Below are 16299 nucleotides of genomic sequence, written 5' to 3' on the forward strand. Positions count from 1 at the left end.
GCTGCTGTGAAGGGGTTAATTATTTCTGCGCCCAAATTACACTTTTGCCAACTTCACACCAAATTTCAGGGAGTGAACTTGAAATTGGCAGGAGTGACTGGACCTGCAAAGCCTTTCTGGAGCACTGCAGGGGCAGGAGGGGGAGGAGGGTTTGAAAGCAAAGAAACCTCCCCAGGAGGAGCTGCAGCCTCCAGGGAGGGACATTCCTGGAGAGGATGAGCCAGGAATTCCAGGAATTCCTCCTTTGTGAGGAGAGCAGCACACAGCAAAGGTTAATCACATCTTGTTTTCCTTGACAACCGCTCCCTAAATGATGAACCTTCTCCAACCTGGTTTTTGCAAATATATAAATTAGATCTTCTTCATACCTGCCTCACCTTTACTCCTACACTCGCCCATTAAATGCTTCTGCTCCAAGAAATTAGTGATCAAAATCAGGTTCTTTGAAACACAGCAATTAATGTTGTCAGTGGGGGCATTGTTTATCCTGCATCTCACCTCTGAGGTCCAAACACGCCTTTGAAATGTGTAAATATTGGCATTTTCTATGTCTTGTTTTTCTGGAGCTCATGGCCTCCCTTCAGGAGCAGGCCTAGAGGAGAGGATCCCTGCTTTTCCTGCTTTTCCTGCTGTTCCTGCTTTTCCTGCTGGAGTGCCTCTCCCGGGGCGCCACGGGGGCGCAGAGCCCGGCAGCATCACTCCCCAATATCCCCAACACCCCGGGGCCATCCCTGCTCCTGCCCCCCTGCACTGCGGGCCGAGGGCTGGAAACGCCTCCTGTGCTTCCCACAGACACGGGAACAAAAAAAATCCAGAGGGGGAGCAGGAGGAGGCTGTGGTGTCCTCACAGAATGATCTGCACCAGCAGCGCGCTGCAAAAGGAACAGAACACAAGGGTTTGTGGTTCTTCTCTTGTCTGACAGACTCCTCTGATTCCTGAGGGGAATCCTGCAGCCCTCTCCTCAAAGACATCCCAGAGGAGGGGAACAGAAGGAGAAGTGAAAGGAAAACAGTGATAAGCAAGCACAATCTCTGCTCTAAACCTCACCCCTTGCTTGAGAAGCTCTGCAACCAAGCATGGCACCAAAACAAACCACGGGAAACCGACTGTCCATAGGCATCCTACAGCCAGCACCGCCTGGACTGCACCCAAACCCCACACCTGGCACTGCCTCAGGGGGTTTGGTGACTCTGGGTTCCACCCAAACCCCACACCTGGCAGTGCCTATGGGCTCTGGGTTCCACCCAAACCCCACACCTGGCACTGCCTCTGGGCTCTGGGTTCCACCCAAACCCCACACCTGGCACTGCCTATGGGCTCTGGGTTCCGCCCAAACCCCACACCTGGCACTGCCTCGTGGGGTTTGTGGCTCTGTGTTCCACCCAAACCCCACACCTGGCACTGCCTCTGGGCTCTGGATTCCACACCAGCCCCACACCTGGCACTGCCTCTGGGCTCTGGATTCCACACCAGCCCCACACCTGGCACTGCCTCTGGGCTCTGGGTTCCACCCAAACCCCACACCTGGCACTGCCTCTGGGCTCTGGGTTCCACCCAAACCCCACACCTGGCACTGCCTCAGGGGGTTTGTGACTCTGGGTTCCACACCAGCCCCACACCTGGCACTGCCTCAGGGGGTTTGTGGCTCTGGGTTCCACCCAAACCCTACACCTGGCAGTGCCTCTGGGGTTTGTGGCTCTGGGTTCCACACCAGCCCCACACCTGGCACTGCCTCTGAGGGTTTGGTGACTCTGGGTTCCACCCAAACTCTGGATTTCACCCTAACCCAAACCTGGCACTGCCTATGGGGTTTGTGGCTCTGGGTTCCACCCAAACCCCACACCTGGCACTGCCTCAGGGGGTTTGGTGACTCTGGGTTCCCCCAAACTCTGGATTACACCCTTACCCTGACCCAAACCCCACACCTGGCACTGCCTCGGGGGGTTTGTGGCTCTGTGTTCCACACCAGCCCCACACTGGCAGTGCCCCGGGGGCTGTGCCCCCTCCACTGCCCTGCACAGCCCCACATCCCCCGTTCCTGCTGGTCCCAGGAGCAGCACACAGAGCCCGGGGCAGCCGAGCCCCCCCTGCTCTGCAATCCCAGCAGCTCAAACCAGAGCCCACAGATCGCCCTGCTGGGAGCACTGAGCTCCTTTAGCTCCCAGAGCTGAAATTATTATTATTATTGTGTCTTGGAAGGCATCAACAATGTATTAAGTGCTTTAAAGTGATGCTTAAAGACCCGAGCTGCTGAGTGAAGAGCGTGGCACGAAGGCAGCGCCCCGGGAAGGGCTGGGCAGGGCTGCAGGCACAACCTGCCTTTAATTACCTGCCTTTAATTACCTGCCTTTGATCCTCCTGGCCTCGGCACCACTCCGTTTTTCTTCGGGAAGCTGATTTCCAGGGCTCGCTGGTAGGAACTGGCTGTCTAGAGCTGGGCCAATTAAACAGTTTTCTGCACATTGATTCATTCTCAACTGCTCGCTTTCATTACGGTAAAATGATGGCTGATGTATTTCTCATTTACCGGGTTATTATCAATTCCTCGCCCTCGTCTGAAGGCCAAATGTGCCGTGATGGAAACAGGAATCCAATAAAAGTGTTCACAAGCTGTTGGGATGCAAGGGGAGATATTCAAATGGAGCTTTGTGGGAGGAACACGGGAAAAGAGGAGCAGCACAACAGAAACCCCTGAGCAAAGCTGCTCATTCAGTGAGGGGAGTATCCTGGAAAGTCACAGGACTGGATGCTGGGTTGTGTCTGGGGACTCCAGGTCCCCCCTTGTCCACCTGGGATTTGCTTTAGTCATAAATTAAAGGTTTGGGGCTATTTTTCAGTTCCCAGTTGGCTTTTCAGCTTTTAATCTGAGCTGTGGCTGTCCCTCCATCCCTGGCAGTGCCCAAGGCCGGGTTGGACACCGGGGCTGGAGCAGCCTGGGACAGTGGGGAGCTGTCCCTGCCATGGCAGGGGTGGTTTAATGTCCTTCCCAACCCAAACTGCTATGGGATTCCTTTAAATTTCCTAAATATTAAACGAGCAGGGTTTAGCACACAGATTTCCTTCCGACATTCCTGCCCAGCCAACATTTTTGGATGCGGAGAAGGACATCACAGCAGAATCCCTTCCATCATCGTTAATTCACTCCCCACTGGTTTTCTCTCCCTGACACGGCACTTTCTGATGGATATTCCCACTTTTGTGAAAGGCTTTTTCCCTGAGGGCACCCGGGAATGAGCGGGCTCCGGGCTGTTCCCTCCCTGGAGACCCGGGGTGGTGCCTGCCGGTCCGGAGCGGGCAGGGAATAATATTGGGAATAATACTGGGAATAATATTGGGAATGATATTGGGAATAATACTGGGAATATCCCGCTGCTGCTCCTGCTGCGCCAGCAGCTCCGAGGACAATCCCTGCTCCGGCCCCAGGGCCAGCCCCACGCGGTGCCATTTCGTATCGCTCCGCTGATATTTAAAGCGTTCCCTGGAAAAGCGGGCTGTTTTTCCATGGAAAACACGCGTTCCTCCAGTGCCACCTGCTGCACTGGCAGGACGCGGCAGCGGGGAATCCTCCGGGAGCCTCACTCCGAATCCCTGCGCAGCCCTGCCCCGGCACAGAACACAGCCCTGTCCCTCCTGATTCCCGGGACATTCCCGGGACATTCCTGGGGCGGGATTGGCACCGCCCCGGCACAGAACACAGCCCTGTCCCTCCTGATTCCCGGGACATTCCTGGGACATTCCCGGGGCGGGATTGGCACAGAACACAGCCCTGTCCCCTCTGATTCCCGGGACATTCCCGGGACATTCCCGGGCGGGATTCGCTCAGAACACAGCCCTGTCTGTCCTTCCTGATTCCCGGGGACATTCCCGGGGCGGGATTCGCACAGAACACAGCCCTGTCTGTCCTTCCTGATTCCCGGGGACATTCCCGGGGCGGGATTCGCACAGAACACAGCCCTGTCCCCTCTGATTCCCGGGGACATTCCCGGGGCGGGATTCGCACAGAACACAGCCCTGTCCCCTCTGATTCCCGGGGACATTCCCGGGGCGGGATTGGCACAGAACACAGCCCTGTCCCTCCTGATTCCCGGGGACATTCCCGGGCGGGATTCGCACAGAACACAGCCCTGTCCCCTCTGATTCCCGGGGACATTCCCGGGCGGGATTCGCACAGAACACAGCCCTGTCCCCTCTGATTCCCGGGGACATTCCCGGGGCGGGATTCGCACAGAACACAGCCCTGTCCCTCCTGATTCCCGGGGACATTCCCGGGGCGGGATTCGCTCAGCCCCTGCGCACCGCGGCTGCCCCAGCGCTGCTTTACACTTCCATAAATAAACAGCAGCAGCGCTGTCATCTCCTCGTCACCCCGGGAGTGAGACAAACCAGCTCCAGAACCACTTCCCAGAGGATTTTTCCACAGGATGTGGCTTCAAGGAGGGAGAGAATAAAAGCGGCCAGGAAGGCAACACGTGCTGTGAACACAGGGACGCGACTCGGGGCGCTGGGGCACCTCAGCTCTGCAGATCCCGGCAGATATCCCAGCCCAAAGAGCAGGAGGGGATCGGAGGGGTTGGAAGGAGAGCACTGGGGATGGGCACAGCCACAGCGCCCGGGGGACACCCAGGGAACAGAGGGGAACGTCCCAGTGCTGGCACAAACCACGGCAAGGGGCATTAATCCAAATTAACAGCATTTATGGGCTGGGTGGGAAAGGAGATTGAATCCCACCCATCCCACCCTGCCCTGGCAGGGACACCCCCACTGTCCCAGGCTGCTCCAGCCTGGCCTTGGGCACTGCCAGGGATCCAGGGGCAGCCACAGCTGCTCTGGGCACCCTGTGCCAGGGCTGCCCACCCTGCCAGGGAACAATTCCTGCCCCGTTCCCTTTTCCCTTTCCCCATCCCTATTCCTATTCCCTTTTCCATTTTCCCTTTTCCTTTTTCTCTTTTCCCTTTTTCTGTTACCTTTCCCCGTTACCTTTCCCCATCCCCATTCCCTCTTCTCTTGTCCCCATTCCCTTTTCTCTTTTCCCCATTCCCTTTTCTCTTTTCCCTGTTCTCTTTTCCCCGTTCCCATTCCCCTTTTCCCCATTCGCATTCGCATTCGCATTCCCGTTCCCGTTCCCGTTCCCGTTCCCGTTCCCATTCCCGTTCCCTTTTCCCATCCCCATTCCCTTTTCCCATTCCCATTCCCATTCCCATTCCCATTCCCATTCCCATTCCCATCCCCATTCCCACCCCCATTCCCATTCCCATTCCCATTCCCATTCCCATTCCCATTCCCATTCCCACCCCCATTCCCTTTTCCCATTCCCATTCCCATTCCCATCCCCATTCCCATTCCCATTCCCATTCCCATTCCCATTCCCATTCCCATTCCCATTCCCATTCCCATCCCCATTCCCACCCCCATTCCCTTTTCCCATTCCCATTCCCGTTCCCATTCCCATTCCCATTCCCATTCCCATTCCCATTCCCATTCCCATTCCCATTCCCATTCCCATTCCCATTCCCTTTTTCCCGTTCCCTCTCCCCTCACGCTCCCTCCCTCCGCCAGGGGGCGCTCTCCCCGTTCCTGAGGTGTCCGCGGCGCTGCCTGAGCGGAATGCGCGGGCGGGGCAGGCGCGCTCCGGGCAGCCCGCGCGGCGCAGGGCCCGGGTCCTGCGTGTGGCGGCGGCGCTCGGCCCGGCCCGGCTCGGCCCGAGATGGCGACCAAGAACTTCCGCGTGAGCGACGGGGACTGGATCTGCCCCGACAAGAAGTGAGGGGCTCGGCCGGGAGGGGCCGGGAGCGGCCGGGAGCGGGGCAGGAGCGGGGCCGGGAGCGCGGCCGGGAGCGGGGCCGGGAGCGGGGCCAGGAGCGCGGCCGGGAGCGGGGCCGGGAGCGGGGCCGGGACAGGCGCAGGGGCGGCGGGAGCCGCGGCCGGCTCGGGGGTGCCTCGCCCCGTGCCCGGCGCGGTCTCGGGGGTCTGGCTGGGGCACAGCCGGTCCGGCGCGGTCTCGGGGGTCTGGCTGGGACACAGCCGGTCCGGCCTGGTCTCGGGGGTTTGGCTGCTGGCTGGGGCACAGCCGGTCCGGGCTCGGGGTTTGGCTGCTGGCTGGGACACAGCCGGTCCTGCCCGGGCTCGGGGTTTGGCTGCTGGCTGGGGCACAGCCGGTCCGGCCGGGCTCGGGGGGCCCCGCAGCGCTGGAGCCCCGCTCGGGGCCGTTCCGGCTCTCGGTAATCCCGGCCCCCGTGCTCTGCTCCGTGCCCAGGTGCGGGAACGTGAACTTCGCCAGGAGGACGAGCTGTAACAGATGTGGCAGAGGTGAGTTCGCACCAGCGCGCCCCTTGTCCCTCGTCTCCTTTTATAGCGGTAAAAACTCGTGGCGAACCCGAAGCCTTTCGAGCAGCCCCTGTTTGTATTTAAAAGACCCCTAAATGCCCCCGCGATGTGAGGCTGCCGTTGCAGGAGCTCTGTGTCTCTCCCTGCAGAGAAGACGACGGAGGCCAAGATGATGAAGGCGGGGGGGACGGAGATCGGGAAGACGCTGGCGGAGAAGAGCCGGGGGCTGTTCAGCGCCAACGACTGGCAGTGCAAAACGTAGGACACACACACAGCTCCTGCTTTCCCTGGAGATTCCCTGAGCTGCTGGGACAGCAGGGCTGGGCCACAGCCTGGGCTGTGCTCTGGGGTCAGCGCTCGTTTGCTGCACGCTAATTAATGAGGCAGCAGAAAGGTTTGAAGCGGCAGCAGGGCCCAGGAAGGAAGCCAGGGCTGATAAGATGGGGCAGTTCCCAGGGCTGGAGGGAACGTGGGGATGGAGGTGCCACCCCTGGGCTTGGGGACGTGCTGCCTTCCCGGCAGGGTGGGCAGCCCTGGCACAGGGTGCCCAGAGCAGCTGTGGCTGCCCCTGCATCCCTGGCAGTGCCCAAGGCCAGGCTGGAGCAGCCTGGGACAGTGGGGGTGTCCCTGCCAGGGCAGGGGTGGCACTGGGGGGGATTTGAGGTCCCTTCCCTCCCAGACCAGCTGTGGCTCTGTGATTCTTGCAGATGGCAATTCCAGCAAGCCCCTGGCCTGGCACCAGCAGCTCTCCCCTTGCAGGGAAGGGAAAGGAGCTGGGAAGGGCTGGAGCCCCAGGAGAGGCTGAGGGAGCTGGGAAAGGCCCTTCCTGTGCAGTTCCTGCCCCTGCTCCTGCCCGTTGATTTGACATCCTCCCCAGATTTGTCCAGTGCTGTGTGCCCACCTTTTTATTCCCAGTTTGGAGGATGATGTTTTATTTCCAATCTGAAAGATAACGTTTTATTCCTAGTCTGGATAGTAATGTTTTGTTCCCAGTCTGGAGAATAATGTTTTATTCCCAGCCTGCAGGATAAGGTTTTATTCCCAGGCTGCAGGATATATTTTATTCCCAGTCTGGAGGATGATGTTTTATTCCCAGGCTGCAGGATGTTTTATTCCCAGGCTGTAGGATATGTTTTATTCCCAGGCTGTAGGATATGTTTTATTCCCAGGCTGCGGGATAAGGTTTTATTCCCAGTCTGGAGGATGATGTTTTAATCCCAGGCTGTAGGATGTTTTATTCCCAGTCTGCAGGAAAAGGTTTTATTCCCAGCAGGATGATGTTCTAATCCCAGCCTGCAGGATGATATTTTATTCCCAGGCTGCAGTATAAGGTTTTATTCTCAGCCTGCAGGATGATGTTTTACTCCCAGGCTGCAGGATAAGGTTTTATTCCCAGCAGGATGATGTTTTATTCCCAGCCTGCAGGATAAGGTTTTATTCCCAGCAGGATGATGTTTTACTCCCAGCCTGCAGGATAAGGTTTTATTCCCAGCAGGATGATATTTTATTCCCAGGCTGCAGTATAAGGTTTTATTCTCAGCCTGCAGGATGATGTTTTATTCCCAGGCTGCAGGATAAGGTTTTATTCCCAGTCTGGAGGATATGTTTTACTCCCAGGCTGCAGGATAAGGTTTTATTCCCAGTCTGGAGGATATGTTTTATTCCCAGGCTGCAGGATAAGGTTTTAATCCCAGCCTACAGGATGATGTTTTACTCCCAGGCTGCAGGATAAGGTTTTAATCCCAGCCTACAGGATGATGTTTTACTCCCAGGCTGCAGGGTAAGGTTTTATTCCCAGCAGGATGATGTTTTACTCCCAGGCTGCAGGATAAGGTTTTAATCCCAGCAGGATAAGGTTTCCCTGTCTCTGCTCTCCCTGCAGCTGTGGCAATGTGAACTGGGCGCGGCGCTCCGAGTGTAACATGTGCAACACCCCCAAGTACGCCAAGCTGGAGGAGAGGACAGGTGAGCTGGGGTGCCTCAGAGCTGGCACAAGGGCTCTGGGAGTTCCAGAGGGCATTCCCTGCTTGCCCAGAGCTGGCACAGCTCACACAGGGGGCAGGATCTTGGCCTCAGCGAGTTGGGTGCTGTGGGAAGCGGTGGCTCCGTGTGGGAGATCAGGGGACAGCCAGCCTGAGCTGCTCCCGTGTTGGATTGTGGTGTCAGGACTTTGGGAGCAGTGTTCAGTCAGTGTGCAGAGGCCTCCCGTGGGCTGTCCATGTGCACAGGGCAGTGCAGATAAGGCTGTTATCTGCCCAGGAGGGCTGGGCTCAGTTTCAGCTCTGCTGTGGGAACGTGAGCCCAGAGGGAGCTGGGGCAGGATCTCCTTACAGCTCCTGCACTCTCCCCTCTGCGCCTGGGAGCAGGCAGGGAACTCAGAGCACAGCGTGGAACACCGCAGACATAACGGGGCCTAGAGAAGAGCACAGAGCTGATTGTTCAAAAGGAAAACCAATATTTTAGTATTGAATATTGTGAAAATAGTGAAGGGTATTAAATAGTATGATTGTGTTTCGTATAATACAATTGCAAATAACATATTCATGTATTTATTATTTAAGTAATTGATTGAAGTGTTTGGTAATTAATTAAGTTAACAAATACTTGTAGTGATCCTAGTCCATGATTTTAATGGGATTTCTGAGGAGCTGCATTTACTAAACGTGTGTGGGAGCAGCTCGTGTTCCTCCTGAGATCCCGTTGTGGCGGGTTTATGGTTCCGTGAGGGTTTGCAGAGCCCCTGTGGAAGTTTCTGTGCTGGAAGCAGCCCAGTGTGGGGCAGCTGAAGGGACTGTGTTGTTCTGCCCTTTCCAGGCTACGGAGGAGGATTCAATGAGCGGGAGAACGTGGAGTACATCGAGCGGGAGGAGTCTGATGGGGAGTACGATGAGGTAAGGGAGGGGTGGCACTGCTCTGCAGGGACTCCCATAAAACTGAAACACAGAGTGCTCAGATTGCCATTCATCCCTGTGGAGTCTCCTTGTCCCCAGGACAGCTTCCCTTTCAAAGTTCCCTGTTGCTAACTGATGTTCCGTAGTGCTCCCCTTTCCCTTGGGAAAGATCTTGTTTAAAATGCATGATTATTTATTTTCTTGTAGAAGTGTTGTCAAAAATACAGTTGGTGATTGGTTTTGGTGAAATTCTGTTCTAATCCTGGCACAAAATTCCTCAGTTTGGGCGCAAAAAGAAAAAGTACCGGGGGAAGCCGGTGGGTCCTGCCTCCATCCTGAAGGAAGTGGAAGATAAGGAGTCTGAGGGGGAGGATGAGGAGGATGAGGATGAAGATCTGTCCAAGTACAAATTGGATGAGGTAGGATGTTTGTTGTTTTTAATCCTGATTTCAGTGCTGTGCAGTAGCAGGGGGAGGGCTGGGCAGTGTTTTCAGCTGCCTTTAGAGCAGAGCTCTGGCAGTAACAGAGCCCAGAGCTGCTGGAGATGTGCACAAGCTCTGCTTTGTTCTAAATGCCTGCACTCAGAAATGGGCACTTTCTTAAACCATAAATTACAAGCTTATCTGAGACCAGAACCCGAAACTCCAGGGTCTTTGTTTGGAACCTGGATGTGTGGTTACCAGGTGTAGTGAGTGCTCTTCATTTATCTTCCTAGGCTTTTAAAACCACATCAGGTTTATTTTTATATAGTGAAATAAAATATTCTGAGGGGTTTTTTTCATCTTTTCTGGACTATATAAGCATCCCTTACTGGATTTTGCACACCTTTGGGCAGCAGCCCTGCAGAGACATGTGCAGATGGGTGTGTTTCACAGAGCAGTCACCAAACTTTGCATGTGAGACCTGTCTCTGCAGAGTTGGCCTCTGCTTAGAGGTTTTGGGGTGACAGTTCATTAAAAGTAACTGCTAAAAATGTGTCTGTGGGCTTATTAACTTCATTAAATGGCAGAGGTAGGGGGTTTGCAGGGGTTTTATTACTTTGGTTCTAAACACCAGTTTTCAGTCACTTTACTGCTTAAAATGTGGGGTCTGGTTACACTCGGTTCAGTGTTGGAAGGCTGGGAAGGAGCAGGAGGTGAACGCTGGGGCAGGGCAGGGCTGAGGGGAAGCTGAAAGCGCTGCCTGGTGTGCTGTGCTGTGCTGCCCAGGATGAGGATGAAGATGATGCTGACCTGTCCAAGTACAACCTGGACGCCAGCGAGGAGGAGGACTCCAACAAGAAGAAGAAGCCCCCGAGGCGCAGCCGCTCCAAGTCCCGCTCCTCGCGCTCGTCCTCGCGCTCATCCTCTCACTCGAGCTCAAGGTCTAGGTCCAGGTAAACGGGTACAGGTCCAGGGTAACGCCAGGCAAAATGTCAGTATCTGACTTCCTTATTTCCTTTGTCTTGACTGCCTTACAGTTGTGTGGTGATGTGAATAACTCTCTGTTTGCAGAGGTGCCGATGCTCTGCTCCGTGGGGCTTGGGGCACGTTTTAGTGATTTAAGTTGATGTTTGGTGAATTCCTTCGAAGCAGTTGAATGATGTAATTTATTTCCAGGTTTTCAGGCTCGTTCCGTGTGTGGTTCTGTTGTTGAACAGAGGGGGGCACTGCTGCAGTGGGAGGAGGTGGCAGAAGAGGCAGTGACCAGGCAGATTCAGGGAAAGGACACAGTGGGAATATCCTGGGAATAAAGACCAGGAACTTGAACTTGAGTTAATGGCAACTGACAAAGCTTTGAATGCAGTGCCAACGTTGTCAGAACATTCCCATCATTGTCAGAACCTTCCCATCCCTGGGACTGTCCTAGGCCAGGCTGGACAGGGCTCGGAGCAGCCTGGTCTGGTGCAAGGTGTCCCTGCCCATGGCACAGTGAAATGAGAGGAGCTCGGCGGTCCCTCCCAGGCCAAACCAGCCTGGAATCCTCCAATAGCACTGAAGGTTTCTGTGGGACCTCACAAAGGTCTTAACTTCTCTCATTACTATTTAAATTCAGTAGTAAATGAACAATCCAGTCAACGCTTTAAAATTGAGCGATGTCAGCAATATTGGAGCTTTTGAGCTGCCCTGCAGCTCGTGCAGGGAGGATCCTGATTGATCAGAACAAGCTCCCAGGGTCATTTATGAAATTCACAGATATAAAGTTCAAGTTTCCTCTGATCTTCCCAGCTTCATCACTGCCCCTCTGTGCTCTCAGTGCTGTCACTGCCCCAATCCTGCCCCCCTCGTGGTGACCAGGGCCAGCCTCAGTCCCTGCCTTGGCCTTGGATCTTGCTCCTGCTGCCTCTGCTGTTGCTCAGCCTCTCCTCCTCCCACTCCTGGAGCAGTGTGGGAGCTGTGCCTGCCTGGGAGGCTCCAAGGACACTCCACAGCCTCACCTGCCCTGGCCTTGGTCATTGATGCACAAATACTGACAGGGAAGCAGAAAGAAACTTGTCCTAACTGAGATTCCAACTTCCCCTCGAACTTTCTGCTTCTAGCTACAGATAATTGGAAATGTTGCCATTGTGGATGCTTTTTTGGTGGGTTTTTAAAAGATTTAAATGTATTTCCTAGCTGGGAAATGTTCACTCTACTGTGTCCTGCCCAGTAAAATGAGAAAGTCGTGGTAACAGTATAAACTGAGGGGCTGACAGCAGGTAGAACATATTTTACCTGAAAATATTATTAGAATTTGTTTTTAATGCTTTTTTTTCCAGTGGCTACTGGAGCCTGCTGCCGTTGTTAAATTTCTCTTGTGGTTTGTGCTTTAGAGGAAATCCATCAGTGAAAAATTGGGAAATAATTTTGGTCAGTCACAAGTTGTGTTGGATAGGGCTGCATTTTAGCCCCAAATTAACCACTTAATTTATAATGCAAGGGAAAATCTTTATGAAAATTTGAAGCTGATTCCAAAGTGCCTGTGAGAACTGGCTGGGGAGAAATTGAGCTGACCAATCCTAGTGCTCTCATCTGCTCTGCCTTTCAAGGAAACTGATGGGTTTCCAGTTAAGGCACAAATTAAAGCATTGATTTCATGATATAATGAATAGATAGGAAGTTATTTCTTGTTGCCAGGTAACAGCAATCCTGTTTAATTGTTGTGCTTTGTTTTAGGAACCATGATCTAAAGCTGACTTTGTAATGTTTTTGATTTTTGCTGTGTAGAAGTGTCTGGTTTAAAGCAGGCTGTGGGGGGCAGGAGGGCACTGGCATTTAGCACTCAGCCTGTGTTGCTGCCTCATGTCTGCTGCTCTCAGGAGCAGAAACTCTGCCAAATGCAAGTCAGGCACTGGAAAAAGATCTCCCATGTTGTTGCAGGTCCCATTCCAGGAGTTCCTCCAGTTCCAGATCGAGGTCCCGCTCCAGCTCCAGGGAGCAGTCCCGGTCCCGTGGGTCCAAATCCAGGTGAATGAGGTACCAGCCTGTCCCTGCACAGACACAGGGCACAGGCCACCGCAAAGCTGTGCTGCTCAGACAAACATTAACTGCTTTTTATCTTGGAAGTCAGAGCTGCTGGCTCTCTGCACCACGTGTTGCCACCACAGATGTGTCACTGAGGAGCAGAGGTGGTGGTGCAAGAGGTTAAGTCTGGCGTGGACGCCACCGAGCTGCAGTGGAGGAAGAAGGATTTGAGTGCATGGTTCCCTGCTGCAGGCATTTGGGTGCTTTTCCTGTTTCCACTGGGGCTGCTTGAGCTGGAGGAACGTTAGGAATGCCACTGTACTTCTGGGTTTGTGTCCAGTGAGAGTTCTGCATCTTCCACGAGCCAGGGCAGCGTTCCTGTGTAAACCTGGGGGGTCACAGGGTAGCAAACGGTGGGAGAGGCTGAGAGCAGTCCCAGTGATTTGTGTAGAGCATCACTGAGCCGGGCAGGGCACAGGGACAAAGAGGTGTCCTTGCTCAGGCATTCCATTGGCAGAACATTCCCTCTGTGGTGGAATGGAGGGCTGTCCCTTCTCCATGCATGCAGAGAACCCCAAAATTCTAAATAAGGAACCTTGGGTTGGGAGGAACGATCACAAATGGTGCCACCACCCCTGGGGGCAGGGTCCTGCTGTGGGTTATCCCGTGGGGGCCAGCACAGGATGGAGCCCGTGCTTTTGGGAAGAGGAAAGGTGTCCCTGGGCCCCACCAGAGGGGCACTGTATCCCAGGAGATGCTTTTAAATGTTCTGACTCTATTCTGAGGGGCTTTTTGCAGTGTTTTGGTTGAGGAAGGTTTCAGTCTCTTCACAAATTTAGTTTGAGATCAGTAAATACAGCAGCTGGATTTGTTACTGTTTGGTCAGTGTGAAATGTCCATGGGGATAAAGTGAACCATGATAAATCAGCTCTAGAGCTCTGGTTCCCAGGTTGTTCTGATGTGTGAATTTAGGAAGGTCCTTGCAGAGGCAACTTCCCAGCAGTCTCCCCGTGCTTTTTTTTGCCAAAATGACTCATTTTGTGAATGCTGGGAAGAGCCTTCCAAACGGCTGGTGGTCCATTTATCAGGAAGATAAATCACTACTTAGCAGAATTTCTTAGGAAAGCTGCCCTGGCAGGAGCAGTGCTCTTGGCAGAGTAAGTATGGAAGCCCCTCGTGTTCACTTCCCACCCCCTGGAGTAAAGGGAGTAGTGAATGTTCATGAAAAGTGTCTCTGCTTGTTCTGTCTGTGTGCCTCCTCCACGATCCCAGAATTAAATGTGATTTATTTCTCAATCAATAAAGATCCAGCTCCAGGTCCTACAGGGGGTCTTCCACCCCAAGGAAAAGATCTTACTCCAGCTCCCGCTCCTCGTCTTCCCCCGAGAGAGGCAAGAAGCGGAGCCGCTCTAGATCCTCTTCCTCTGGTGATCGCAAAAAAAGGCGCTCGAGATCACGGTCACCCGAAAGGTTTGGGTTTATGTAGAATAAGAATGGCTGTATTGACATGTGTGATGGTTTACTGTAGCTATCCAAGGACTGAGATTCTCTGGGAAACGACTCAATCTGAGCAGTTACTCTCATAGTAAAAGTAGTTTCCTCACTTGCCCTACTCGTTACTTTTGTTAACCCCTCTGTAATTGCTGTTGTTTAATAATTGTCCCCCCTCCAATGGAATTCCTCCTGGTAGGAGCATGTTCCATAGAAAGACCTGGCTCACCCTTCTTTCAGTGTGTGACAGTCTTAATGTGTTCATTACTGAATTACTTTCTTAAGTAAATACTGCATTGAAATAGAAACTGTATTCTACTCTCAGTATTATACTTAGACTTTTAGTATTAAATTAGTGGCTTAAAGTTATTGTATATTCTTGTGAGGAGGCCCCCATGAGATATACGTGGCTTCCAGCTATGGTAGGGTGCTGCTCAAAGCGGGTGCCAGGATGAACCTGAGCTCATTGCTGTGCATGCTTTCTCCATTTGTATCTTGCAGACGCCGCAGATCTTCCTCCGGATCCTCCCATTCTGGTTCCCGTACGAGTTCTAAAAAGAAATAATGTCTAAAAGCTCACACTTACAAAAACCCACCAAAATTCCAGTCAGTGCATGAGACATTTTTAAGAAGTTGGTGTCTTACTTGGTCAGAAGTGCTCAATCTGCTAGTAGAGGTGCATGTCTGTCCTGGCTTTCTGGCAAACTGCAGCTTTGTTCATCCGTCACCCAAACCCGCAGCAGCATTTTAAGCCATAAACTCCCCGGCGCAGGGGGACGTTCTGTGGTGTGGGGAGGGTTCATTATTTTTCCAGATCAGTTCCTCCGTTCCTGGTCCCTCAGGGGGAGGAGCAGGTGGGAATGTCCTGGCACAGCTCTTGGTGTGAGGAGGCAGCCGGGAGTTCCCAGAGCAGGACGGAGCTCCCGTGGGACCACGGCAGGGCCAGGGCTGGGGCCAGCAGTGGGGCCTCGGGCTGAGCAGTTTTTATTTGCCACGTAGCAGTGCCAGTGCAGATGGACACCCCTCTCTAGCAGCTCAAGCCCCAGTCCATCATGATTCCAGAGGGAATTAGCTTCGTTCCTGGCGAGGGAGGACGTTGGCAGCCAGCAGTGCTGTGGCTGTGATGGTTCCCAGAGCCCGGACTCCAGGATCCCTCCGTACAGACGGATCAGTTGGGATCTGCTCTGGGGCTGGAGGAGCGTGGGACTGGCTCCTTGGAATCAAGGGAAGCTTCTGCAGGCCGCCTGTAAAATTTCCTTTGGGGCTGACTAAAATTTTCAAGGTATCCTAACTTTATTTTTCTTTAAAAATGAGAATGAATAAACTGTGTAGAGAGTTCTGGCATCTTCAACATCTTCTTCATTGATCATTCTTTTTCCCTTCAACATAATTTATGGCTTAAAATGCTTTATGGAATCCATTTGAGTATAAAACTTGGTCTCTCTTGAGCTCCGTTTGGTTAAGAAAGGTTTTAAGTTTCTTCAGTGCCATCACAAGGTAAGTATGGTAAGGAAAAATCTTCTTTTTAAGCAAGCAAAGAGCAATATACCTTCATTTATTTCAGTAATAAAACTGCCAGATTTGCTGCTAGTTTTGATAAACTGCACAGAAACAAACGGAGCAAAATCGGAAAACTCCATTCTGCTTTTTTTTCTCTTTTTTTTTTTTTTCTGTTTTTTGAGCCATGTCTTACAGACTGGTCTAGAAGCAAAATGTTTTTGGTGTAGAGGTATTTTGATAAATCTCTTTGCAGAAAAAATGCAGTTTCTTCTTTAATGCTTTCTTTTCTCTCTAATTTCCATGCTAAATGTGTGTAGGTTGCACAAGAGCAGGTTAGTCTGTAACTGTGCCTCTGACTTCAACGTCCAACTAAACTGTAAAACCAGATCAAGTAGACGCTCTGTTGTTAGCCTTGGGTTTTCTTGTGCTTTGTATTCCAATTGTTGCTGTACTTAACAGATGAGAGGTTTTAAATTTAGCAACTGATAGGCCACAGGCAAAGGAGGAGGATGGTTCATTTGGCTTAGAGAACGTGTGGGGCAAAATTATGCTGTAGACAAGTGTAAATAAAACCTGTGAGTCAACTGTGCTCGAGTGCTTTGTCTTGGGGACACTCAGACTTCCCTGTCCCCTGCACTGTCCCCGGTTCCTGTCCCCTGCACTGACCCCG

The 16299-nt window shown here is 53.0% G+C and overlaps 1 protein-coding gene across 1 annotated transcript; it reads left to right on the forward strand.

Moving 5' to 3' along the window:
- The first annotated feature begins 5607 nt into the window (after positions 1-5607).
- ZRANB2 (zinc finger RANBP2-type containing 2) lies at positions 5608-16218 on the forward strand. The gene is made up of 10 exons (XM_063406845.1): positions 5608-5761; positions 6255-6307; positions 6475-6583; positions 8208-8290; positions 9140-9216; positions 9498-9635; positions 10425-10591; positions 12555-12641; positions 13944-14108; positions 14631-16218. The coding sequence occupies exons 1-10, from the start codon at positions 5706-5708 to the stop codon at positions 14692-14694; spliced, it is 999 nt and encodes a 332-aa protein (XP_063262915.1). The 5' UTR covers positions 5608-5705; the 3' UTR covers positions 14695-16218.
- Positions 16219-16299: the final 81 nt, after the last annotated feature.

This window comes from Prinia subflava, chromosome 10 (assembly GCF_021018805.1).
Source record: "Prinia subflava isolate CZ2003 ecotype Zambia chromosome 10, Cam_Psub_1.2, whole genome shotgun sequence".
Taxonomy (NCBI): Eukaryota; Metazoa; Chordata; class Aves; order Passeriformes; family Cisticolidae; genus Prinia; species Prinia subflava.